The 23435-nt window shown below is 57.6% G+C and overlaps 7 protein-coding genes across 7 annotated transcripts; 3 read left to right on the top strand and 4 right to left on the bottom strand.

The window, feature by feature from the left end:
- Window positions 1-1525: 1525 nt before the first annotated feature.
- INS49_000533 (uncharacterized protein) lies at window positions 1526-3133 on the bottom strand (the record flags this gene model as incomplete). Its single annotated transcript, XM_043161370.1, has 3 exons — window positions 1526-1697; window positions 1756-3008; window positions 3122-3133. 3 exons carry the CDS (start codon window positions 3131-3133, stop codon window positions 1526-1528), a joined length of 1437 nt encoding a protein of 478 aa, XP_043029876.1.
- A 1094-nt stretch (window positions 3134-4227) lies between these two features.
- Window positions 4228-4855, bottom strand: INS49_000532 (uncharacterized protein; the record flags this gene model as incomplete). Its single annotated transcript, XM_043161369.1, has 2 exons — window positions 4228-4422; window positions 4469-4855. 2 exons carry the CDS (start codon window positions 4853-4855, stop codon window positions 4228-4230), a joined length of 582 nt encoding a protein of 193 aa, XP_043029875.1.
- A 5430-nt stretch (window positions 4856-10285) lies between these two features.
- Window positions 10286-13550, top strand: INS49_000531 (uncharacterized protein; the record flags this gene model as incomplete). Its single annotated transcript, XM_043161368.1, has 3 exons — window positions 10286-10593; window positions 10648-11523; window positions 11630-13550. The coding sequence occupies 3 exons, from the start codon at window positions 10286-10288 to the stop codon at window positions 13548-13550; spliced, it is 3105 nt and encodes a 1034-aa protein (XP_043029874.1).
- A 491-nt stretch (window positions 13551-14041) lies between these two features.
- On the bottom strand, window positions 14042-16346 carry INS49_000530 (uncharacterized protein; the record flags this gene model as incomplete). Its single annotated transcript, XM_043161367.1, has 8 exons — window positions 14042-14233; window positions 14305-14411; window positions 14506-14585; window positions 14652-14790; window positions 14947-15199; window positions 15289-15370; window positions 15573-16105; window positions 16188-16346. The coding sequence occupies 8 exons, from the start codon at window positions 16344-16346 to the stop codon at window positions 14042-14044; spliced, it is 1545 nt and encodes a 514-aa protein (XP_043029873.1).
- A 675-nt stretch (window positions 16347-17021) lies between these two features.
- Window positions 17022-17486, bottom strand: INS49_000529 (uncharacterized protein; the record flags this gene model as incomplete). The annotated part of the gene is made up of 2 exons (XM_043161366.1): window positions 17022-17325; window positions 17479-17486. 2 exons carry the CDS (start codon window positions 17484-17486, stop codon window positions 17022-17024), a joined length of 312 nt encoding a protein of 103 aa, XP_043029872.1.
- A 752-nt stretch (window positions 17487-18238) lies between these two features.
- Window positions 18239-19534, top strand: INS49_000528 (uncharacterized protein; the record flags this gene model as incomplete). The annotated part of the gene is made up of 1 exon (XM_043161365.1): window positions 18239-19534. One exon carries the CDS (start codon window positions 18239-18241, stop codon window positions 19532-19534), a length of 1296 nt encoding a protein of 431 aa, XP_043029871.1.
- A 914-nt stretch (window positions 19535-20448) lies between these two features.
- INS49_000527 (uncharacterized protein) lies at window positions 20449-23395 on the top strand (the record flags this gene model as incomplete). Its single annotated transcript, XM_043161364.1, has 7 exons — window positions 20449-20543; window positions 20644-20867; window positions 20941-21034; window positions 21110-21182; window positions 21252-21345; window positions 21428-21624; window positions 21707-23395. The coding sequence occupies 7 exons, from the start codon at window positions 20449-20451 to the stop codon at window positions 23393-23395; spliced, it is 2466 nt and encodes an 821-aa protein (XP_043029870.1).
- Window positions 23396-23435: the final 40 nt, after the last annotated feature.

Raw genomic sequence — 23435 nt, 5'->3', positions numbered from 1 at the left:
TGGCACCACCCCTCCACCAGACTCCACGTTGGTGGCGCCAAAACGCCCCCTTCAAGCCATTTAATCTTGCTCGCTCCTTTTCTATTGGCCTTGGACAACGTGGCGTTCGGCATCTTTTTGTTTGATCGAGACGAGGTGGCAGCCATGTCAGCTCTTCTCCTTCGTGATTGCGGGCGCGGAGCTTCCCCACGACTGGGACCGGAGGAGGTCAGGAATTGTGGGTGTGCGGGTGGATGAGTGCTGATTGAAGGCTACTTGTTGTTGGTGGTGGTGGTGTATTGCATATTTTGCCCATACCACCAGGCTGACGTCTCACCTCGGCGACCTCGGTGAGAGAGCTTCCCAAGCCCGCCGTGACCACATAAGACCTCAAAACTACCATCCAGTTCCCCGGCCCCCGGCATGAATCGAGTCTTGTGGAGACGTTTGTTGCGCGTCTTGCGGAGCTTTAGACACTTGCGAACCGCGATGACTAGCAATCGCGCTCCCAACACTTTAAACACACGGTGTACGAAGCCAATTAGTGTGCCCACAAGCTCGTGGGCCAATGCGCCGACGGGTCAGGATCCGGTGACAAAGGCCCCGTTCGTTTGAAGGCGCCCGACGATTAAGGTTTGCCGTGGCGACACAGTCAGACACGTCAGCGTCGGCCAAATCACCCTTTTGTCGGAGTATTCCGTCAAATATGGCGGGGACCGTGAAGCATATAAGGATGAGAGACAGATACTCGAAAGAGACGCAATACGATTGTCCCCAGCTGACCAGGCGCGTGCAACGATGCCTAGGAAAAAGGTTGCACCAAAAAGTACTGGGCTTCTCTCTCATGGCCTAGTACTAGGCCAAGGGTGAGACTAGGATGTAGTTTCCTTTGCCGCAATGGAAAGATAACCGGCCCAAGGTCTTGGGGGGAGAGGCGGGTGTGATACTTTTGGGTTGCAGCCGTCCGAGGTGCGTCTCGACGGTATCCTTACCGGTGGGGGACAGCAGACCTGGATATGATTCTAGATGTGACTCGAAGCCGGGGTGAAAATCTCGTTCGAATCTTGCAGAAGAGCCTGGGGAGCAGGAGAGGGCGCAGCAGATGACTCCACTGTGTATGCAGTGCCATGAGAACTCGGCCCGATATGTGCCACACCCTCTGGGCCCAGAGCACAAGAGATGAGGAGCCCCGGCACGGAACGTTGGTTGTTGGCCGTCCTCAGCCCGAGTATCACAGGCAAGAACCACTGGGAACCAAAAACGGGACAGCTCTTCCAGTTTTCGTGCCGTCTTTTCTTGGTGGGAGTGGTCTTATTTTTGTTAGTACAGACATACAACATTATCGTGATCCTGGCTTGCTTCTTCTTCTTCTTCTCTCTCTCCCATCTCAAATAACGCCAGGGTGATCACTTCCATGAACACCACCCATGCAGAATATCCGTCTATCTAGGTATAGTGAGTAGGTACAACCTCTCATTTTGTTTGCACATATCATCACCGGAGACAATATGGAGTACGCGTGATATACAACCTGTGAACTGCGGACTTATTCCTTCTTCTCTCCGTTTGTCTTGTTCGTGCCGTCGGTCTTGCCGTCGGACTTGCCGTCGGACTCATTGCCTTGTCGGTGGGCTGGGTGGTTGGTCAGGTTGTGCCATATTGACTTCAGAAACCCTTCGTTCTGGTGGTCCTCTGCTGTTTTTGATGCACTGTTGTTGCTGCGCTCAAGTATCAGTTTGCCTATCCTCCCATGCCATCATTGAGCTCGCGACTTACGTTGCTGTCCCTGACCCGCCCGAGGGCTTGATCATGACCCTTTTCGCCGTCTTGTCACCCACCTCGTCCGCCAGCATTTCTATGAGCGTCCGCTGGTTGGCCGTGAGGTACTTTGGCATGTTCACCTTGAACTCCACCTTCAGATCCCCTGAACCCCCGCGACGGCCGTTCAGCTTCTTCATTCCCATACCAGCCAAGGTCATCTTGTCGCCCGTCGCCGTGCCGGTTGCAACCTTGACATTGACCTGGCCATCCAGGGTCGGCACCGTGACCTCTCCACCTAACAGTGCCGTCGTGAAGGGTATCGTGGCCGTATAGAGAATATCGGAACCGGCTCTGCTAAACTTCTGGTCTGGTGCGACACGCACGAACACAAAAAGGTCGCCCTTGATACCCCTCGCGCCGGGCGCTGCGGCAGCACCCATGGCAGGCGCATCACCCTGACCGTCCACCCGTAGTCTCATGCCATCTTCGATGCCACCGGGGATGTCCACCGTCAGCGTCTTCCGCTCTCTCACCACGCCGTCACCCTTGCAGGGCTTGCATTGTGAGCCCTTGGGGACCGTCGATCCAGACCCACCGCAGGCGCCACACGTCGAAGCCATCTGGAAACCGCCTGACATGAAATGTACCCGCGTGCCACTGCCACCGCAGCTCTGGCATGTACTGCGCTTTGCACCCTCCTTCAAACCGCTGCCACTGCAGGTGCCGCACGATACCAGGGGCGTGACGGTAATGGTCTTGCTCGTCCCCTTGGCGGCCTCAATAAAGGATATGGTCGCCTGCACCTCGATGTTGTCACCGACCACAGCCGTCTCCTGCTGGAAGGGATTCCTCCCGCCCCTCCTCGCGCCGCCTCCAAAGGCCTGGCTGAAAATGTCGTCAAAGTTGAAGCCCTGGCCACCGAAACCACCACCGCCTCCACCGAAGCCTCCGAAGCCCGAGAATGGACCGCCCGCCCCTCCGAACGGGTCACCGCCCGGGCCGCCCGGCCCAGCGTTGGGGTCGAAGGCGGCAGCGCCAAATTGATCGTATTGCTCCTTCTTCTTGGGATCCGAGAGGATCTCGTAGGCGGACTGTATTTCGGCGAACTGGTCTTTGGCTTGCGGGTCTTTGTTCGTGTCCGGGTGGAACTTCTTCGCGAGGCCGTAGTAGGCCTTTTTGATATCGGACGCTGAGGCGCTCTTGCCGACTCCTAGGGCCTTGTATGGGTCTTTGATCGGGGCGCGCGATATTGACGTTGCGTGGAAAGCCTGCCGAGGTGGTTCACGGTTAGCTCACTGAATTTGCATGTGGAACATTTGCACCTCTCCATAGTAGAAATCAAGATTTCGACTGGTTTTGACTCGCCCTCTTTGGAACTGACTGCAGGCCACATTTCCGTGACAGCTGCCGGCTCGCCTGTGCTGGTCTAGGAGTGACGGTATGAAGCTTCCGTGCTTGCGCAGAGCAGGGCGAGATGGCAAGCTTTCGCCCGCATATTTGCGCCGGCTTGAGTGGACGGGCAGGAGCCGCGGCTCGGACTACAATGCTTGGTTGCATGTTTCAACGAGAAACACCAGATGCATTGAAGGAGCAGACAAATCCCCAAAATTGGCGGGCGGTGTTGGTGTTTGGAGCGAGGTTGTTCTGTCCGCAGAGAACATCTTAGAAAAATCTAGAACCCGGCGCTGGTTGCAGGGCCGATGGTGGCCGCCCCACAGACACTGCCGGTGGGTTGAGAGCTTGTACTGCACCCCTGGACAGGAGGACGTCAATTACGCGATCCGTCATTGGTACGGCTCACAAGCGACCGCGGATATTTGGGTTTGGCTTGAGCAGTTCACATTTTCCCATTGAAACAGAAAGATCTCTAGCATAAATCCTTGTTGAAATCTCAAATATGCTGGATCTTCTTCGGCGCAAATTTCCATCAAGTGAACAAATGCGGGAAACCTTCTTCTAGAATGTCCTCTAAAAAACAGACGGGTTTGGCAGACCTTTGGGACCCGTCACCCATGCAAGCTGTGGCAGCTGGCCGACTGCCTGCCTGAGGCACACTCCGGTGCGTCATCCGCATTCTAAAGCTTGGCCACCGATAAGAAACTTGGAAGTGTGGAGTCGCGTCTTATCGCCGAGGTCGCGCGATTCCCGGCCTCCTACCCCAAATGGCACGGGGCTGGCTGCAGTTGGAAGTGCTGGAGTAGGGAGAGATCACTCCAACGCCGTAGGAATAAAACTTGAAATTGATCTGTCTGATAATCATTGAAATCCAGTATAGGGAGTATCTTGAGTCGTTACCCGTGCATGCCCAACGCCAGTCCGGCCCTCTGCCAGAACTCTTCCATTTCCTTCCTGGAATAGGGAACAAAAAAAATCATGCCTGGGCCACGAGAAACCAGCGCCCGTGTGCGCCGTTCTAGCCCGTCCTCAACGCCAACCATGAGATAGGTACACCTTGAACCATTAATACAATTTGCTGGTGATGAGCGACTATATCCTGTCCGGTTCCGTCATCTTCTTCCCCGTCCTGGGCAGGATGCTCGTCTTGGTCAGCCGGCCTCGCCTGACCCGGTGCACGAAATCCACGACGGCATCGTTCTCCTGGACAGCCTGGCTGCTGAAGTGCTTCCGCACAGTGTTTGCTAGCTGGCCCCTTTGTCTGACGCCGGAAGGCTTGCTTCCTTGCTAGTGTTGGAGAGTGGAGGCCAATGCTGCCGGGCTTGGTCAGGACCCAGGAGCGGTAGTCGCTTGCATAGGCAGTGGGGGTTGCGAGGTGGTGTTCACGGCGGTATCGGTGAAGAAAGTCACGGTCGAAAGTGGTCCATTGGATCTGTAGGGCGCGACTCTCAGCGTGAGCAATTGCGTCACGGGGCGAGGAAAGGGACTCCCGACTCTGGGGTATGGGCAGACTGACGCTTGGGTTGGCAGCGGGTGCACTTGTCGCGGCTGCCTCTGTGGGAGGCGATGCAATGTTCGCAGCATTTGTGACCTCTTTCAAATTTGACCCGGTGGAACTGGCTACGCGGCGCATCTTCCCGTTGGTGTGGCCGTGACCGTTCTTTTCTTTGGTATGGGTCGACTTCGGTTCCGAGTCGTCGTGGGCCTTCTTGGGAGGCATCGTGGGTGACAGGAGGTGCGAGGCTGGGAGGTCGTGGAAATGGAAACAGTTGCTGTGCTTGAAACAGTCGCAGTCGAGGAGGCAATTCTGAACAGCCCAGCAGTAAATCAAGTAGCAGTCAATCTTCAACACCAAGCCGGGAGAGTCGCGAGGGGATTCATTGTGAGATCAGTGTTCGCCCTCGGAACCGGTGCCTGCCCAGATTGGAGCACTGGTCACACAGTACCGCAGGTTGGTTGCAAGTGGGGTCAGGCCAAATCTGATGTGTGCTTAGGCGCAGGGGTACAAAAAGCCATCCCACCCTTAATTGGATTTCTCAGGTCGGCTAGCCTATCCACCGAGCCAGCCGGCCACCGGCCAGCCCACAGAGTCGCTGGCCGCCTGCCTCGCCCAAGTTGTATTTCTCCAGCAGTTCGAATCACTGTGCTGTCTGGTATGGTGGTCTTCATTGAGTAGGTAGGCATATTGGAAAGAAGTGCTGCATCCAGTTTGCAGCTGGGTTTGGATGCGTTGTTGTCCGGAGTAAAAAACTTCCAAGGTTGTGACTTACCATCTCAGGGAACAATTGTGGTCAATCAATCATGTCCAATTTCTGGCCTGTCACCCACCCTTTGACCTCCATACTAGGTATTGCTGCCACGACGTCCGGCTCCATCCTCGAGTGCTTCGTCCCCCACTGCTCCCAAAGTCTGGGCCAACCCGCCCACTCCAGTCTCACCTCACGCAGCTGGGAGTGATCACGTGGGTCAGATTCGCCGCATCGTGGATCCTCGCTGAAGGATTCTTGCATCTCATACTGACAGGTCGTCGACGCGTCACTTGGGCCTCGTCGGTTTCCTGCTTCCTCCTACAGATGCAGTCTGTGGCCAAGCGACCGCCCAAGGTGAGCATCTCCTTTCTCCGGCCAACCTGTGCCAATGGTGTGCATGTTCTAGACGCACTAACCCCCAGCCGGCTATATGTGAGCCGGAGGTGTCGGACATGGGACTACCCAGTGAGCGTCATGCCCTCGCCTTCAGTTGCAGAAGAGCGTGCAGGTAATGAGCTGCCGTCATCCTGCAACGCAGGGGCACTCAGGCATTGCGGTCTACCTACCGGCCGCCGATCCCGCACTGAGCTTCCCAAAATTGCCAGCCACAGGTCACCATTGCTACACAAAGCAATGTGCATCCAACGACCCGCATCATGCGCGAGTTTGCTGTGCGCCTGCTCCGACGCTCACGCCGCCCCCATCGGTGCCGTCAAGGAGCACATAAACTCACCACGTCACTAGCCGGGTCAGGTGAAGGAATAGTGGGAAGCCGGCGGGCGTTACAAGTACTCCGTTGTGCACAGTACGGGAACCGTCGCCTTACGAGCACGGATCATACCTGAGTGAGGAGTGGGATGTCTTTTGCAGCAGGGCGCGCTAGCTCACAGCTGCGACGGGCGGCGTCCCTGGGCTAGACACCCACATGTTAAAACCACCATACTATATTCCGTGTTGTTACAACTTCCCAAGATCGCCGGCGAGGAGGCTCCAGCGTCACGCGCGGCTGAACTCACCCCCACGCCCAACCCGTCGAGGGCCCGCTGAATCATGTTCCCAGCTGGCTGGCGGACTGGGCAGTTAGATCTCGTAAAACGCGCTTAGATGGTCTATCCGTCTCTAGTTCGACTAGCAACCAGCATCCCACGCACAGTCTCCGACCAGGCCAGAGTAGTCCAGCCCGTTGCCCCAGCCGGTCGGGTTCAGTTTCATTCCCGTCCGGGGTCTGGTCAGAGCTTGGCCTAAAGGGATCACCGATCACGGCTTGAGCCCTTCAATATGACGGGGCGCGCTGCTGTTGGGGTCCTGGGGGCCAGCACCCTAGGCAACACGGGTCCAATCTGCGTTGCTCAACAACACAACGTGACGGTCTGGATGCTCGACACGCCAATGGTCACCTGCGGCCGTAAATCCAGGCCTTGGAGCGTACTGCAACAAACATGACAGCTCACGAGGCGTGTTGCCCAATTCGATCGAGTCCCCGAGACGTACCACAACAGGCTGATCCTGTGGCCCAGCGGGCAGGCAAGCAAGCAGCCAAGCCACAGAGCTAACAAGTCTTTGGGCCTCTCTGCTAGTGACCGCGCCGGCAGGGTCTGCCTGGGTCGAGACAAGCAAGACCCTGCTTCAGAATGACAAGCACGTACTGTGGTAGCCCTGCAGGCGGTGCTCCCATCGACAGCCGAACTGTTTTTTCTCTCTTTTTTCCTGGCAGCGGCAGCAGCTGCCACACCAGGAGAAATACAAAACCTGCTGGAGAACAAGTAAGCAATCGAGGAGTACGCTGTGGGTTCCAGCACGCAAGGCGGTCGTCGCGCTCGAAGCTGTTTCTTGAGCGACAACCCGACACGTCCAGGTATGAGAGCCTGGAATGGTGCAACCCCCCCGGCTGAACCCTCGCCTGTGCCTCGACGAATGGGTGCCCAGGACACGGCCTGCGAAGCATCGATCTTGCAGATGCTCGAGGAACTGTATCGATGGGATCTCACAGTACTCATCCGCAACTTTCTGGAGCAGTCCACATACCTCGAATATGACAACCGCGAACCGTGACACATCCTCACTTCGTGCACGCCTGCCAACGCTCCATCTGTGCAAGAATGTGTGCAATTGTCGCCGCTGCAAGCTAGTGAGGAATTTGATGTGCCTATGCTGCTGCTCTGTATTACCACCACCCTGTCCCCCAACTACGTCCTAAAAGAGTCTCGGTGGGAGTGTTGCAGATCCGATGGGCCAGTGGTGGAGGGGTGGGTGGCGTTCAAGGGGTACCCCCTGTTGGGACGTGCAAAACCTTTACGTCCCGAGGACAAGCTGAAGTCAATTGTCGCCATAGTGCAATGTCATCTGAGCCCTGCCTTGGGCGATCAGAAAAAGCAAGCGATGAGGGCAGAGTTGAGGGAGGCAATTGCCACAACATGTCGATTTGGACGTGTGCCTTGGTGTGGTGGGCCCTCGGGATCAAAGATCAAGAAGCTCTGATCGCGAGATGCCCCAATTTCAGCCGAGGATTCCACACAGACAGGGGCCCATGAGGGGCAGGCATGGCACCGACGCATGCCCCAAATTGTGGGGTGCTTACTCTGGACCGGGGGGGGGGGTTGGGTGCGCCATGGGGATGGCCAGCATCTGGGCAGGCAGGTCGGGACAGGACAGGCAGACAGGACAAGCAGGACAAGCCTCAGAATACACAGGTGGGCAGGGGTGTGTGGAGGAGCAAGAGCTCGCATCGAAGTTAAAAAAGCAAGCCCTGGAAAGACTGCTTCACGTCCCGCCCTCCAACCACCCCACCCCCTTTGGCAATGGCTGTGGTGGCTCTCGTCTCCGGGACGGTGATTACAGTACAACTCGGGTCGGAAGCGAGTGGGCCCTTGGGAGTCGCAATGAGGGCTACTCCAGACGGGGTGGATTCAGTGCAGCATCCGTATTCTCTGGCCCTCTCTTGCGCAATATTGTACCAGCAAGCAGCAGTACATGCGTCGAGGGGCCGTATGATGACCCCGTCGGCAGTCGGCAGTCCACGTTCTCCTCCTGCTCACACCTGATGAGAGCCTTCGAGCTGTCCCATCCAGGCTACTGCATGCTGGGATATCATAGCGCCTACCTAGGTACACAGTATTGTAGCGGTGCAGGCCATGTACCTACCTGCCCGCCTCCCAGAGGAAGGGCATGGTTTCCTGGGGCAGGGACGGAATCAGTGGGACCAACCGTCGGCTCTCATAAAACCCCCACACGTCCCCCGTCCCAGGTACTCGCTCTTCCATTCATCCCACTTCTAAGTTCCCAGCAAAGACGACAAACCCACAGAAGGGGACCTGACATCTTGGACTTCCGTGCGAGCCTAGATCAGCGACAAGGCCGGGAACCGTGGGCAGTCTCACCCAGCAAGCTCCCACGAAATCCGGGGTAGTGAGCCGCCCCGTGTGTCTCTTTTTCCCTCTTTGGTTTTTCTTGTCAAACGGCAGCCTCAATCTCGACGACGCCTTTGAACGACCATCCACGGCGGCAATCAAACGGCGAGCCCTCGTGTGACGGGCCATTCTCGACACACAGAGGTTGCACTCCTGGAGTCTTAGACCTAGCCCTCCTGCAAACCCCACGCCCGCTGCAGGGCCGCCATTGTCTCTGTGGGCCACCAAGGCTTCCGCCTTCTGTCTTCTAGAAATCCACATCCCCCGCCAGCCCCTCCAGGTCAGTCAGTCAAATGTGTGTGTGTGTGTGTGTGTGTGTGTGCTCTTCTGACTTCTGATCCGTCGTCCCTCCATCCCTTGGCCCCCTATCCCTCTGCCTCGCCTCATGTGAACTCCGATCAATGCCGCTGCACGCTGCCCTCCACCCCTCGGATCTCCAGCCCGCCGGGCTGGATCTCCTCTGTCATGCCCCTTCCCGCGACAGGGCCACTCTTGACTCGGATCCCTGGTAGCTGTTGAATTGCTTCCTAATCCATTTCATTTGCGGTTCATTTTCCCTGTCGACTCTCACAAAATACATACGCAGGAAGGCACACATCTCGCTGCACCACCACGCTGTTGATCGTCTCCGCGGCAGATCTGGCCCTTTCTCAACCTTCCTGTTTCATGCCGTCCTGCGCTTGTCCAAGTCGTCGGCGCAAATGTATTGGGTGTGATGGTGTGCCCCTGCCCTCGCTACCTCGCTGCCTCGCTTTAGTCCCGCCACTGCCCACATCTTTCCGGCCACACTCCTCCGTCCTGGCCTCCTCGCCTCTCTTTTCACACATGCGCAACCCAGCTTACCTGTCTTGACTGCCCCCAGACGCCGGCATACCTCTTGATGCTCTGCGCAACTCCAAGCTGATTTTCAACAGAGGTATCAAGCTGTGTTTCGCCTCCTCACCTGGGGCGATATCCTTCGACCCGCCTTTTCCGGCCCATCAAAGGCTTGCAACGACTTCATCTTGTGTGGGCGTCACCCATGTCGTTGCCGAAGCGCCCTCGATCATGACATCTTGAATACCAGTACTACTACTCGGGAGTTTTATCTAGCAGCGGAATTTAGCTCAAGCGCACGCATTGGCGTCAAGCAGTGAGCGAACCACGATTCGGTCTGAGAGCACCCTAGTGGGAGCAGAAGCATTGAGACGCGCGGATAGACAGCTTCTGGATTCGAGCTGTGCTGAGCTGCAGTGCGACCGATTTTAGTCGACGATATCCGATTTGCCCGCGGTCAACCGGTCCTCCGCAAAAAGGAGTATCTGGTCACCTGCCGACGCAGTACCAGCCCCTCTCGTGCGGTGTGACGACCGGCATAGTGTCCGTCGGCAGGTGTCAGCCACCTGATCCCAGCAATCGATGGTTCCCTAATTGAGAAGAAAGCCATCCAAGGAGCAGCTACCGCAAAGGGATTCACAAAAGAGGAGCCAATTGGCCAATCAAGAATCCGAAGCCATGACCTCGGTACTGGCATCCCATCCTGGTGATATCCAACTGGCTATGTCTCCAACACAGGAGCCAACCCCGCCAGAGAACAATAGAATGGACGACGATGGTCGCGCCCGGTCGCTAAGCCAGGGTGACCTGAAGGCGGAGGCTCATGATAATGATATAGACGACGACCACGCCGATGATGGTGGGGACTCGTCCGAGGGTGAAGACGGGCCTGCGCGGAAACGGCGCAGAAGTCGCAAGGGACTGGACAAGAAGTTTGAATGCCCTCACGACGGCTGTGGAAAGAGTTACTCAAGGGCTGAGCACCTGTGAGCAACTCCCGTGTCTCTCCCCGCTGCACGACCTACTGACATCTGCCGCAGGTATCGGCACCAACTGAATCACAACCCCAAGCAAATTTACAAATGTGATTTCCCTGACTGCACTCGGCAGTTTGTCCGGTTGGACTTGTGCAACAGGCACAGAGACAGGCACACGGCAAAAGGTTCAGCGCTCAATCGAAGAGATTCCATGATTGGACAAGTCTCACCTGCGGCTGATGGTCGCCATCCGTTCCCCCCTGGCTCACTCTCTCCTGAGGCCAACAGGCCCGGAAGTGGCTATATGGGACCTCACCCGCATCCGCATTTCCAGGATGCTGCAGCAAGTCCATATGCTTCAGTGACAAACACGCCACCCGTGTTTCCACATCCCAACGGACAGCACCACAATACCGCTAACTACATGCGATCGAGCCCTGCATACGGCCCCCTCCCGGGCCAACAACCACAGCCACAACATCAGTCCCCGAATGGTCCACAGAGACCTTCGGTGCAGACGAATGTTGGCCCTTATGGAGTCATGTCCCCAGCGTCTCAGCAGGGATACCAGAACCACCCGAGCGACACTCCTCAATCCGCCACACCATATTCTGGGCATACCAACTTCCCTCCCTTCAGCCTGCCGCCGTCTAATTTTGCATCGACAGTATCGTCGGCTACTGTGCCCCGCGATAGTGGACAAGCCTATACACCACAACAAGGTGCGAGTGAGTACCCCCAGGGGCAGCCCCAACCCGCTGGTGAGATGGTACTTTTGGAGAATATGACGAGCCAGACGACTATACCTGTATTTGGGAGCGACAGTGTTCTTAATAAATCCCCTTATGTTGGAATGCCCGAAGATTTCATGGCCTATTTATTTAACACCCAGGGACCTGATGGCAATCCCATGAATCACATGGTACCCCATTATAACAAGTAAGTCACCATCTCTAGTTTTTCCAGGTATCGCCTGCGACGCGCCATCGGGCGGAGTGGTTGGAAATGAGGCGGCCATACAAATGACCAAGCTGACTTCGAAAAGTTACGGAGACCCTGCTTCTCAATATAGTGTCCCATACTACGGAACAGAGCCTAATCAGATGGGCTATTTCCCAAATGCTGGGCCACAGCAAGTCATGGCAGTCAACAACTTGCTGGACCAAAACCTTCCCGAGACAGTACTTTCTGAAGAGAAAGCCAACGAGATCTTTGAGTTCATCAGAGAGCGATTCCATGAGAACGGGCGCGCCCCAGTCGAGCACAAGAGGGAAAGCTTCATCGAAGGCGAGCGAACCGACGAGCATATGCTGAGCCGCAAGATGATGCAGGCCTATATTGGCTCGTACTGGTTGCATTTCAGCGACCAAATACCTATACTTCACAAGCCTACATTTTCCCCAGACCGGACACCAACCCTACTCCTCATCTCGATGATGACAATTGGCGCTGCAAACCTCGACAAGGCTCACGGTCAAAAGGTCACAGATCTTGGGGCTGAACTGTCGAATTTCTTGGCCTGGCACCTTAGGTGGGAAACCTTCATGGACACGAACTTCAGGCCCCCGGCGAAGCTGTGGGTGTTCCAAACGCTTATACTCTTGGAATTGTATGAGAAGATGTACTCGACGAGGGAACTGCACGAGCGGGCACATATCCACCACGCGACAACCATCACCTTGATGCGACGCGGCCGGTCGTTGATTGGGAAGTCCGCTTTAGACTCCCCTCCCAATCCAAGAGACGACAAGATGGGCTCCCGGCATTCATCCACTTCTGGAGTTGCCCACACGCCGGATGAGTGGTGGAACCACTGGATCACCAACGAGGCCACCCGTCGTGCTGCTTTCGCGGCGTTTGTTATTGACTCGATACATGCAACAATGTTCGGGCATTCCACGGTGATGGTGGCACACGAGATGCGTTTGCCTCTGCCTTGCGACGAGAAGCTCTGGAGGGCCCAGAGTGGAGCCGAGGTTGGCCGAATCGAGGCGAACTTCTACTCTAATGGCATCAAGCCCGTACCGTTCCTTGAGGGCTTGAAGCGCACGCTCAGTTCTCAGGAAGTTCAGACGAACTCTTTCGGAAGAATGATTCTTATGGCTGGACTACTGAACGTCAGCTGGCACATGAACCAACGAGATCTTCAGGTGAACTCATTGGGGGGCGGTGTTTCCTCTGCCCTGGGCGGACGGGATAAGTGGCGCGGCACGCTCACGCGAGCTTTCGATTCGTGGAAAGGAGACTTTGATAAGTCACTGAAACGGGGCGACAATCCATCCGATCCGTACAGCAGTTTTGAACCAACTGACCGTAACGATGCGAATGCCGTCTTTGAGAGCCGTGTCGTCCTGCACAACCTCGCACACCTGGCCATGCATGTCGACATTGTCGACTGCCAGATTTTCGCGCGGGCCAAGCGCCTTCTGGGCAGAGCCATCGGGGCACAAGACCTCAGCAGCGCCCAGCGACGCATGAAGGATATTTGGGCCCCTTCTGTCCGGGCGAGGGATGCCACTTGGTATGCACTGAAGTTCCTCGGCTCGGTCCTCCTGGAGCAGAGCGGAAACCCGCGCCCGAACGGCTACAACAGCCACCCGCATTCGTACTCGGATACAGACCTGCCCTACTGCGCTCGCGAAGACGTCCTCCTGAATCGCCCGTGGGTGCTGTACTTCGCCGCGCTCGTGGTCTGGAGCTACGGGCACGCGCTGGAGGGGCCGTGCCCGGACGCCGTGGTCCCGACCTCCAAGGCGGAGCGGGTCCGTGAGATGAGGGAGTACCTGATGTCGTACGGAGGGACCAGCTACCCGGAGGACCTGAGGACCATGAAGGGGCTAAACAAGAACAGCTCTCTGATGCTGGTGCTGAAGGACACTTTCCTCACGACGAGGTGGGAGCTGCTGCATGAGGGCGCGACCCTGCTGAACAATTGCGTGAATCTCAACGCTGGGACAATGATTTGACGAAATTGACGACCGCCATAAGACGCGGCATTTGCCACAGGCAACTGCGGAAATTGGAACTTGAAAGACAAGTTTGTCTCCGGAAATATGAGAGTGGATATGTGCATTATCTGGTTGGGCCATGATTTGAAATTGGAGGCTTTGTACACTTATATACCCCCCGTGCGTTGCTGCTTAGGCTGTACGTCTCTTAGTCTGATTCGTTGCTATATCTTAAATTGGAAGATGGTGGGCAAACACCCATCCGCAAACCTGACAGAATCGCTTGCTTGGCGTGCCGAGATGCCTGAGGTGTACAACCAATATCTGTCCCACAATTCGGCTTCATTGCGTAAATCGATATTCAAAGCGTATTCGTCCAGATCCGGTCGATTTGGGGGGCCATGTCACGCTGCGTTTCATACGGAGGTATACCTGATCACGGTGAGGATGAGACCAAGGGCCACGACTGATGTCCCTCACCTTCACGAATAGGTCGACCTGATGCGACCCTACTTTTCGTCTAGGCCATGAGACGTCACCCCGGCGAAGATAAACGTATCGTCATCGCCATCTTGTTCCTCCCCACCGGTCATATCACCCGCCGCGTCACCAGAACCGAGGTCGTCTTCCTCGCTTCCGTCATCATCATCATCCTCCTCCTCCTCCTCGCCAAACTCGTACTCCTCGTCATCGTAATTTATCTGGAGCGTTAAGGTAGTCAGCCAGGCGGGAGGCCCAAGTCGAGGCGCGATCTCCTAGGATGCTTGCTTACCTGGAACACGCCCAAGAGGCCGGCGTCGTCGTCGTCGTCAGCGGGCCCGAGGTCGACATCCTCCTCCAGCCCGTCGATGATGGCGCGGTAGTCATTCTCAGTTATGTCTGCTCTGACTGATCAGCATATCAAACCCCAAAAGAGAGAGAGAAGAGAGAGAGAGAGAGAAAATAAGGTATGCAGCAAAGAGGGGTCGCATACGATCGTCGCGGCTGCCCGGCTGCCGGTCGCTAATTTTCCAGAACGCGGTTGGACCGACGGGGCCGGACGGGTCGTAGTCTCTGCAGGGCAAGTCAGCATCCGTCATCAAAGAGTCTCACACACCCTTGTCGCGCTCGCTCGCTTACTTGTCGAACCAGTTCCCGACCACCTTGGCCGACCTGAGCCCGCCGACCTGGATGCTCTCGCTGCGCCACCTCTCCTGGCCGTTGAAGATGGAGTGGCTTGTCCAGCGCACCTCGCCCTCCCTGGTGAGGCGGACGCTCCCTGTTGAAGCCCACAGTCAGGCATTTGCTCTCACGCTTCTCAAATATCTGCGCGCGGGCGGGGAGAGATTAAGGGTCGGTGAAGGGGACGGGGGAAGGGTAGCTGCGCAATGGGCACGCCCGCGAAAAGAACCAGTACCCTTGACGGAAACCTCACCTGTGAGGCCGGAGTTGGCGTTCTCGTCGAGGCTCGAGTCCAGCGACTTGGAGAAGCCCTCGAAGTGCACCACGGGCAGGGCCTGGCCGTCCTCAGGCCCCGGCGGCTCGATCCTGGTGACGCGGATCTTGACCACGATCAGGCGCGTTGCCTCGACCTCGTCGAGGGCGTGCCGGGGGAGGTGGTTTGGCAGATCGTCGTGTGGCGGGAAGTTGTAGGCGAAGAAGTCGTTGTAGTCAAGGAAGCAGACGACCTAGGTGAGTAAAATGAGTGCCTGCTCATCATGGATTACGTTGGGTGAGGCAAAGTGTGGGAAAAGGGGCTAGGGGTCATGTGTCTTACCCTCAGCCAAGTCCCGGTCACACCATAAGGATCTTCCAGCTCCAGGTCCGCTATATCCCTATTCCTCGGTTCGGGAACATAGCTGTTCGGCCAGCAGCCCGCAAAGGGTTTGCCCCAAAACTGATTGAACACTGGCAGGCGGTCCAGACCCTTGGTCTTCATGTTATGCCAAAGGACGATCATTATGGCCTCGACCTTCTCCCAATCCACTCTATCACCCGGCAGCTGGCCGTCCTCGTTGGTCTCGCTGCCGACCGGCCCCGGTCCTTCGTCCATAAACGGACCCCATCGCGTCCGGGGTCGTGTACTCCCGGATATCGTAGACCTTGCTGATGGCGAAGGGGTGTGTCCTGCTCGACCTCAGGCGGCTGAAGTTGAGCACGGGGGCGCCATACAGACAGTGCAGCTTCGCCGACATCTGCCGCTCCTCGGGCGGCTGCTTGGGGAAGCTGAACTTCTTTACGGGGGTGCGCGCCCGCTGGAAGAGGAAGGACCTGCAGAGGAAGGCGTGGACGGTCGACTCGGAGGAGAAGCACTCCCGCAGGATGCTCACGTTCTGGCTCGCCCCGTAGGTGACGCTCGGCCTCGGGCGGGCGCCCTGCGATGTAGCATGCTGGAGAAGACGGGTGACAGTGTTGTAGACAAAAGGGAGGTGATCGCTCTGTCCCCCGGGCAAGATGCCCCCCTGAGACCTGTCCGTGAACAGTGAAGTGGCTCTCAACCTCTCGGGTCCCTCACTGGCACATATGCGCTTCAATTTGACCAGATCTTGGATTTCCTGAACCCAACTGAGTTGTGCGTCGGGTGGTGGTGCATCCTAGGACTCTAGCCTGATTAGCCATCGTCCTGTCCCTGTGAATGTGTGGCACGGTCATGGCGCATGTGGCTTGGGGACTCACGAGATGGCGGAGATAGACGGCCCGGAACAGCGCTTTATTGTCCTTCACGGCATGGTACAGGTACTGGCAGGTTGTGTTGACCCTCGGCAGGTCCTCAGGGTCGACGAAGCTCAGGACATGGTTCACGATTTCTGGGGGAAGCTGTGTGAGGAGGACCATTGTGTGTATGACGGTTTGACGTGGCTCGGTCGCACAGAGAATTGTCAAGGGGAGCTGAGCTGTGTGTGATGCGACAAGACAAAGTAATCAACTCAATTAATACACCGGGCCTGCACAAGCACAAGGACGTCGGTCTGGCCGGTGGACGGATGACGGCGAGACGTTGCCAGTCGGCGAAATACCAGTCAACCTGCCTCGGACAAGAACGGCTGCTCTGGGCTCCCGGGGACCGCAACAGAGGCAGGTAACCTGGGCTTTGTAGAGGCTTGGCCCAAAGCTTGAGGCGTGTGTTAAGATCCGAGCACGCGACGGGGGACGAGGAATTAAGCATAAGTCCGATGTGGCCGTCAATTACCATGCGTCGCGGAAGGTGCGGGGGTGGGGACGATCCACGGGCCCAGCACTATCACGGTGTGGGAGCATCTTGGGGGCCACGGGATGGATCACTGTCTTGTTTCATCAGGGGCAGTCTACAGTAAGCCATTACTTACGGCATTCCCTTGCATAGTTGGGAGGGATTGGGTTCGGCCGGTGGTGGATATGTCCTGACCACACATCAGTCCATTTTACACCTTGCGCGTTACACTGTACACCTGTGCATGCATTTGTCTGCAATACACTATCCTTCTATAAAAGCGCCAACCCTGACGATTGAGTTGTGACCTCGACCTGGGCCTAGATCTTGCTGCTGGCCCCTGGGTCTGTGTTGAATTTCCCATGCTCACACACGGCCAACAGAGTCCCGTCGCTCTCCCTCCTCATTGCGCCCCGGATGGTACACAGCGTCCTGCCGACGCTCAGGATTTCCGCCTCGACCAAGATCTTCTCGCCGAGGGGTATTGGCTTGAGATATGTCACGTTCAACGTCCTGCTCACTCCCAGGTAGAACCAGAACCCAGGCTTGTTGATCAGGGCCAGCGGCATCGATGTGACAAAGTCGAACAGACTGGCAATGTGTCCACCGTGGGCATTGCCCAGCCTGTTGCAGTTATTGTGCTGGATAGTATACTGCGTCACATCGGATTAGTTCGTCCTGGTGTCTCGACGAGGGCTGACATGTGCAGTGTGCACTGGTTGATCCTCTCTCTGTGTAACTCAAGGCGGGGAGGAGCATAGACACGACAGGAGGCACGGCCGCATCTCTGAATGGGGCAGGTTGTTCCTCACGTTGAATACGACTCTGGGGTGCTTTGGATCACCCAGGGACCACGAGTGAAGTTTCAGAAAAGGCAGACAGCTCGTCATCCAGTCCTGGTGCAGTCAAGGGTTAGCATGAACTGCCCGGACTCACGAGAAGGGTTCACATTGATTTACCTGCCGCTCTGGGTCCTGATCCTGCAGATGCGTGAGCTCAAGCCATAGCTTCAGCCTGTCCACACCTTGCACCTGATATAATTCCTTTCCCATGGATCTCAGTCGTGCCTCATGACCTCCATCACTGCTCGACATCGCGCAACGGGCTGGACGTGGATCCAACCACAAGATGCAGACAGGGGGAAGAAAGCTGGTTTGAGGTGCTGTGGGGCCAAGTTATCTTATGCGAGAAGGATCACGACCGAGGTGAGATTTCAACCAGGATTTGGTTCTGGTTGACGGTTTGGTTGCGGTAGATGGACATCAACTAGGTATGCCGGAGGTATGCCGGGTGTAAGCCCTTATCAGACGCGATGTCAGCGGCGCTTGGAGACGTGCCACTGCAGTGTACCTCGGCATCAGCCAAGCTCGGTCAGGGATTCGACCACTCCGAGGTTCGCCCTCGACGACACACACCCATCAACCTCAAGCCTTGGACTTTCCTCCTCTCCCAACCGCCTTCTACGGCTGGTGATGCCGCATCTGTGATCATCATCAGATGAAATACCAGCAGCACAGTCTGCCATAGCCAGCCAGCAATGGAGTTCATCACCGCCCTGCGGGGCATGACCTTTGACGACCAGAAGCCCTCCCTCTTCGAGCTTCTGTCGGAGCAGCAGCTGTCGGCCCTGCTGCCGCCCACCCTGCGCTACCTCCTCGTCCACGCCACCCACCGCTCCCCGCGCTACCTCCTGCCGGTGCTCAACTCATTCGATGAGGTCTACGCCCTGCTGATGCTCGTGGTCGAGCGCCATTACCTGACCACCCGCGGCGGCTCCTTCACCGAGCACTTCTACGGGCTCAAGCGCGAGAAGGCCCTGGCCGACGAGATCCCCCGCGCCTCCGCCCGCGCCCCGGCCGTCGTCAGGGATACCCTCAAGCTTGGCAGCGCCGACGTCTGGCGGAACCTCGCCGTCGTGGTCGGCATCCCCTACCTCAAGAGGAAGCTCGACGAGGGCTACGAGGTGAATGCGCCGCGCGCCCTGCTGGGCACCGCCTACACCAGCCTGCCGCCGAACGCGACCTGGAAGGACAGGGTGCTGCACTACTACAGGTGGTTCCTGAGGAACGTCTACCCGAGCGTCAACGCCGCCTACTACTTTGCCCTCCTGGCCTTCAACCTGGCCTACCTCTTCGACAACTCCAAATACCACAACCCCTTCCTGTGGCTGATCGGCACGAGAATGCGCAGGATGGCCGGCGCGGACTACGCCGCCATCGAGGCGCTGGGCCAGAAGGCCGCGGGCGAGGGCGCAGCCCCGGGGCCCTCCTCCTTCTTCTCCCCGCGGAACATGGGCTCCAAGGTCCTCTCGAGCCTGTCGGTCCTCCTGCCGACGAGCATCTTCGCCCTCAAGTTCCTCGAGTGGTGGTACGCGTCCGACTTTGCGAAGCAGCTGTCGCGCAGGGCCGCCGAGAGCCTGGACCTACCCCCGCCCACCGTGTCCGGGGCGGGCCCCACCACCCCGGGCGGCAAGCCGGCGACCGGGGGCGCCGGCGCAGGTGCCGAGGATGAGGATGAGGAGGACGAGAAGACCCTTGCTGAGCATGCGCCCATTGCTAAGCCCTCGCTGCTACCCATATACACCGTCCCCGCGCCCAAGAACTCGGGGCTGTGCCCGATCTGCAGGGACGACATCACGACGCCCACGGCGTGCCAGACGGGCGTGGTCTACTGCTATACGTGCGTGCATAGGTGGGTGAGCGGCGTCCACCCCAGGCAGGAGGCATTCATGGCCGACAAGAAGGGCAAATGGGAGAGTGGCGAGTCGAGATGCGCGGTGACCGGAAGGAGGGTGCTTGGGGGCACTGAAGGGCTGAGGCGGATCATGGTGTAGTCCGTCCGAAGGAAGAGGCGGCTGCAAACAGTCACAACTGTGACATTTTATCAATTTGTGGTTGCATAGCGTACGGCGTTTTGCTTTGAGAACATTCAGGGAGTCGCCCAGGCATATAGTCACGATACTAAATCACCCGCTCACACTCGCGGATCACACATTGAAGAGAGCCGGGATATCTCTATCAAACGTTTTGGGGAGAAATTTCAAAAATCCTGGCCAGTCGCCCTGCCGGTACGAAGGATATCATGCCACAGGAGATCATCCCATTGATATTATACCAGGAGGTTGTCTGGAGGCCTGATGTGACCAGAGAGGCTGTTGTCTCAACGCTCACTGGGAGGGAGCCCGAAATAGAAGACAACGGCGGTGCCCACAGAGTGCTGGCCCGCCATAGGCTGAGACCACACCCGTTGAGAGGAAAAAGAGAAGGAAAACCGGGCGCCTGGACACGAGGCGGAGGAATGGAACTCAACGGCGGCCTTGGCCCAGTGGCACGACCCAGAGGACGGGCATTGGCCCATTCCAGGCATTTATTGTCTCTTCGAGATTGAGATTCCCAAGGAAAAGATGGGTTAAAATAACACGGCGCGCGCCTCTCCCGTGATCCAGCGCCCCTCCGGCTGTGGCCGCGCGTGTTGCGTGTCGTGAGGAATGCGCCGTGTCTCTGGTGGTCTACATTCCACACTAGGGTACAATATGCTCGGTCCACGAGCCCTGTCAGGCGAAAAATACATATTTATACGCAGACTCTCGGGCATACACTGTCTATTCCGAGGATCTCTGTTGTCTCCACCTCTCGCTTGAGTTGCTCAGGGCATGTTGTTCTCACTCTAGTCACTCTTTGAGTTTCCTTCTTCACGCTCGTTTCTTGTTTACCGCATAGAACCCACCTCACGAGGCCGACGCCCAGCATGGCGTATTCCCTGGCAATATCTTATGCCGGACAGGCTCTGATAGATGGCTTCAACTTCATGTCCATTCCGGATCCTACCGACGGCTTCGTAGCGTGAGTACTACCGCCTGAGGCCATTCACGCACCGGGGCGGACTCGATTCCTTCCGTCTGTGACGACTGCCTTTTTACTAAACAGTCACCTCTCTCGCCAGTTATCAGAACCTACCCAGCGCCCTGGCCTACGGCTACGCCACCGTCAACACGACCACCAACAAGGTCAGGCTCAGCGTGGACAGCACCAACACATACGACCCCGATGGCTCCCTGGGCGGCCGCCCAAGTATCCGCATCGAGAGCAAGCAGCCGGTGAACCAGGGGCTTGTCATTGGAGATTTTGCCCATATGCCGGGTTCAGTCTGCGGGACATGGCCTGCGTGTAAGTGCAAAGACCTTAGGCGTGGCGGGGGGTGGCTGCCCAACTGCTGGTTGACACATGCTCTGAGCTGCAGTCTGGTTGTATGGCCCGAACTGGCCCGACGGAGGAGAAATCGACATAATAGAGGGTGCCAACATGGTATACCGCAACTTGATATCTGCCCACACGTATGCCTCCATCCCCCGGTCCCCGAACTCCCGGCAGGCGGACAAAGTTCTCTAACGTCGTGATCAACCGTGTAGTGGCGAGGTCTGCACCCTCCCCAGGTCAGGTCTCTACACCGGGACGCAGCAGTACACAAACTGCACATACGATGTAGGCGGCCACAGAACAGAACCATCCTCTGCAATGTTCGCAAGTGAAGCTGACCCAAGCGGCCTGCAGGAGGATATCGGGCTCGTTGAGGGCTGCAACTACGCCCCGCCGCTGAGCGACACCTCGACGTATGGTGATGATTTCAATGCAGTCGGGGGCGGAGGTAAGCAGCTTCCTGATACAATCCTTATATTGGATATGCCTTCTTCCTTGGGGCTCTCGAAACTGATTTTGAATTGCTGCAGTATACGCCATGGACTGGACCAGCGAGTCCATCAGGATCTGGCATTTCCCCAGGAACAAGATCCCCCAGAATATCGTTGACAAGAAGCCCGACCCGAGCACCTGGGGCACGCCGCAGGCTCTGTTCGGCGACAGCAGCGACCCAGACTCGTGCGACGTCGGGATCAGCTTTTACAACATGAGCATTGTGCTGGACATCGTGAGTCGAAACCCGTGACCTTTCTCTTGTTCAACGAATGTGGGCCGAGGCACAGGCATTGGCTGACGGTTGACCGAACCAGGACTTCTGCGGCACATACGCCGGTGGCAGCCAGTGGGGCAGCAGCTCATGCTACGCCTACGCGTCGTCCTGCGAGATTTGGGTTGGCAACTCCCCGTCACAATTCGCGAACTCGTTCTGGGAGGTGAACTATATCGATGTTTATAGTCGAGGCGCCGTTTCCCCGTCCAGTTCTGCATCCGGTCTGCCAGCGAGCCAGCCGGTGTCGCCCAGTTCAGCCATCGCGGGTGCTCCGAGCTCGACAGGTGCTCAAGGCAGCGGCGGCGCGATTTTGCCCACCTCCGATGGTTCTGTGGGCGCGCCCAGCTCGCAGGGGGGCGGTTCAGTGCCCACCCCTATCGCGACACCGCCCAGCTCCCCTGGTAACTCCGCGTCTGGTCCAGCAGGCAGCCCGGTGCCGCCGCCCTCGGGATCGGCTGGTGGTTCCAATGGCGCTCCAGTGCCTACTTCAGCAAACGGTCCGCTGCCTTCTGGGCCGGCTGGATCCATTGCTCCCTCCGGACCATTCTCTGGGAACACCCCGATACAGTCCCTGCCTTCGGTGCCGGCCGCCTCCAGTGGCCCATCTGGTGGCGTCTCCCCGACCACCCCGTCGTCATCCTCGCCCTCGCCAGTAGACAGCCTGGTTCCTAGCCGAGACCCGGCCACCATCGGCAACTTCGCTCTGCTGGGCTGCTTTGGGTCGACCACCAGGTTCAGCACATTCGTCCTATCCGGTGACAACGGCCAGATGACGCCCGAGGTCTGTGTGGGCTTATGTCCCGGGAGAGTATTTGCAGGAGTGCACGAGAGCACATGCTATTGTGCTGACGCCCTCGATGCCGGCACATCTGCGCTCGCGGACCGCAGCCGCTGCAACTTACCATGCCCCGGAAACCCAGGACAGTTCTGCGGTGGCAACAATCTTCTTGCGAGACGCGATGCACCGAACAGTTTCCTCCTTACTGTGTATATCAATCTCGTGGGCAGGCCCGCTGCAAACCCGCCGCCAGCCCCGGGGATGGGCGGTTTAGGGCCCGCCATTGTGACGCAGACCATCACCTCCACAGTCACGTACACGACGGTCTGCAGCACGAACCCAGCCCTGCTGGTGACGCAAGAGTATTGCACCACGCTCAAGGTCCCCAACTGCGCTCGATGCGCTGCAGGACAGGTCACTAAACCAACTATCCCGATGACTGCGATAACACAGGCATGCAACAAGTGCGGTGCAAATGGGGAGTCCACTGTCACGCTGACTGTACCGGTTGGGGTTGCATCTGGCTCGGCGAACGGAGGTAATATCGGCTGGCAGCAGCCTGGTTCAAAACCAGCTGATGTCGGTGCTCCGGCCCCAGGAGGCGGTCCTGGCCCACAGCCTGTACCAAAACCTCCAACGCCCGGTGCTCCGCCTGTCGCTCCGCCCGTTGCTCCTGTTGCTCCAGTCGCCCCAATCGCCCCAGTCGCCCCGGGTGCTCCAGGTGCTCCAGGTGCCCCGGGTGGAGGACCGGTGCCAGGTCCAAATGGAAACAGCAATCCTGTCCCACAGCCCGGTGGGAAGGTCGGTAACGCGACGGTGCCGGCGCCCACGCAACAGGTGGGATCGACAGCAACGGCCGGGTTGAAGCCTGTGCAGGCGGGTGCGGAGAGAACCATCAGGATGAGTGCTGGCGTAGTGGTTGGTGTGCTTGTCGCTGGCTTGTTGATTTGATCAAGTTGGCAATTCCTTCACTGGGCTGTCTATCCAGTCC

This window comes from Diaporthe citri (assembly GCF_014595645.1).
Source record: "Diaporthe citri strain NFHF-8-4 chromosome Unknown scaffold_1, whole genome shotgun sequence".
Lineage (NCBI taxonomy): Eukaryota > Fungi > Ascomycota > Sordariomycetes > Diaporthales > Diaporthaceae > Diaporthe > Diaporthe citri.
Note: the sequence above shows the minus strand (reverse complement) of the source record. Positions and strands in the feature narration are given on the sequence as shown.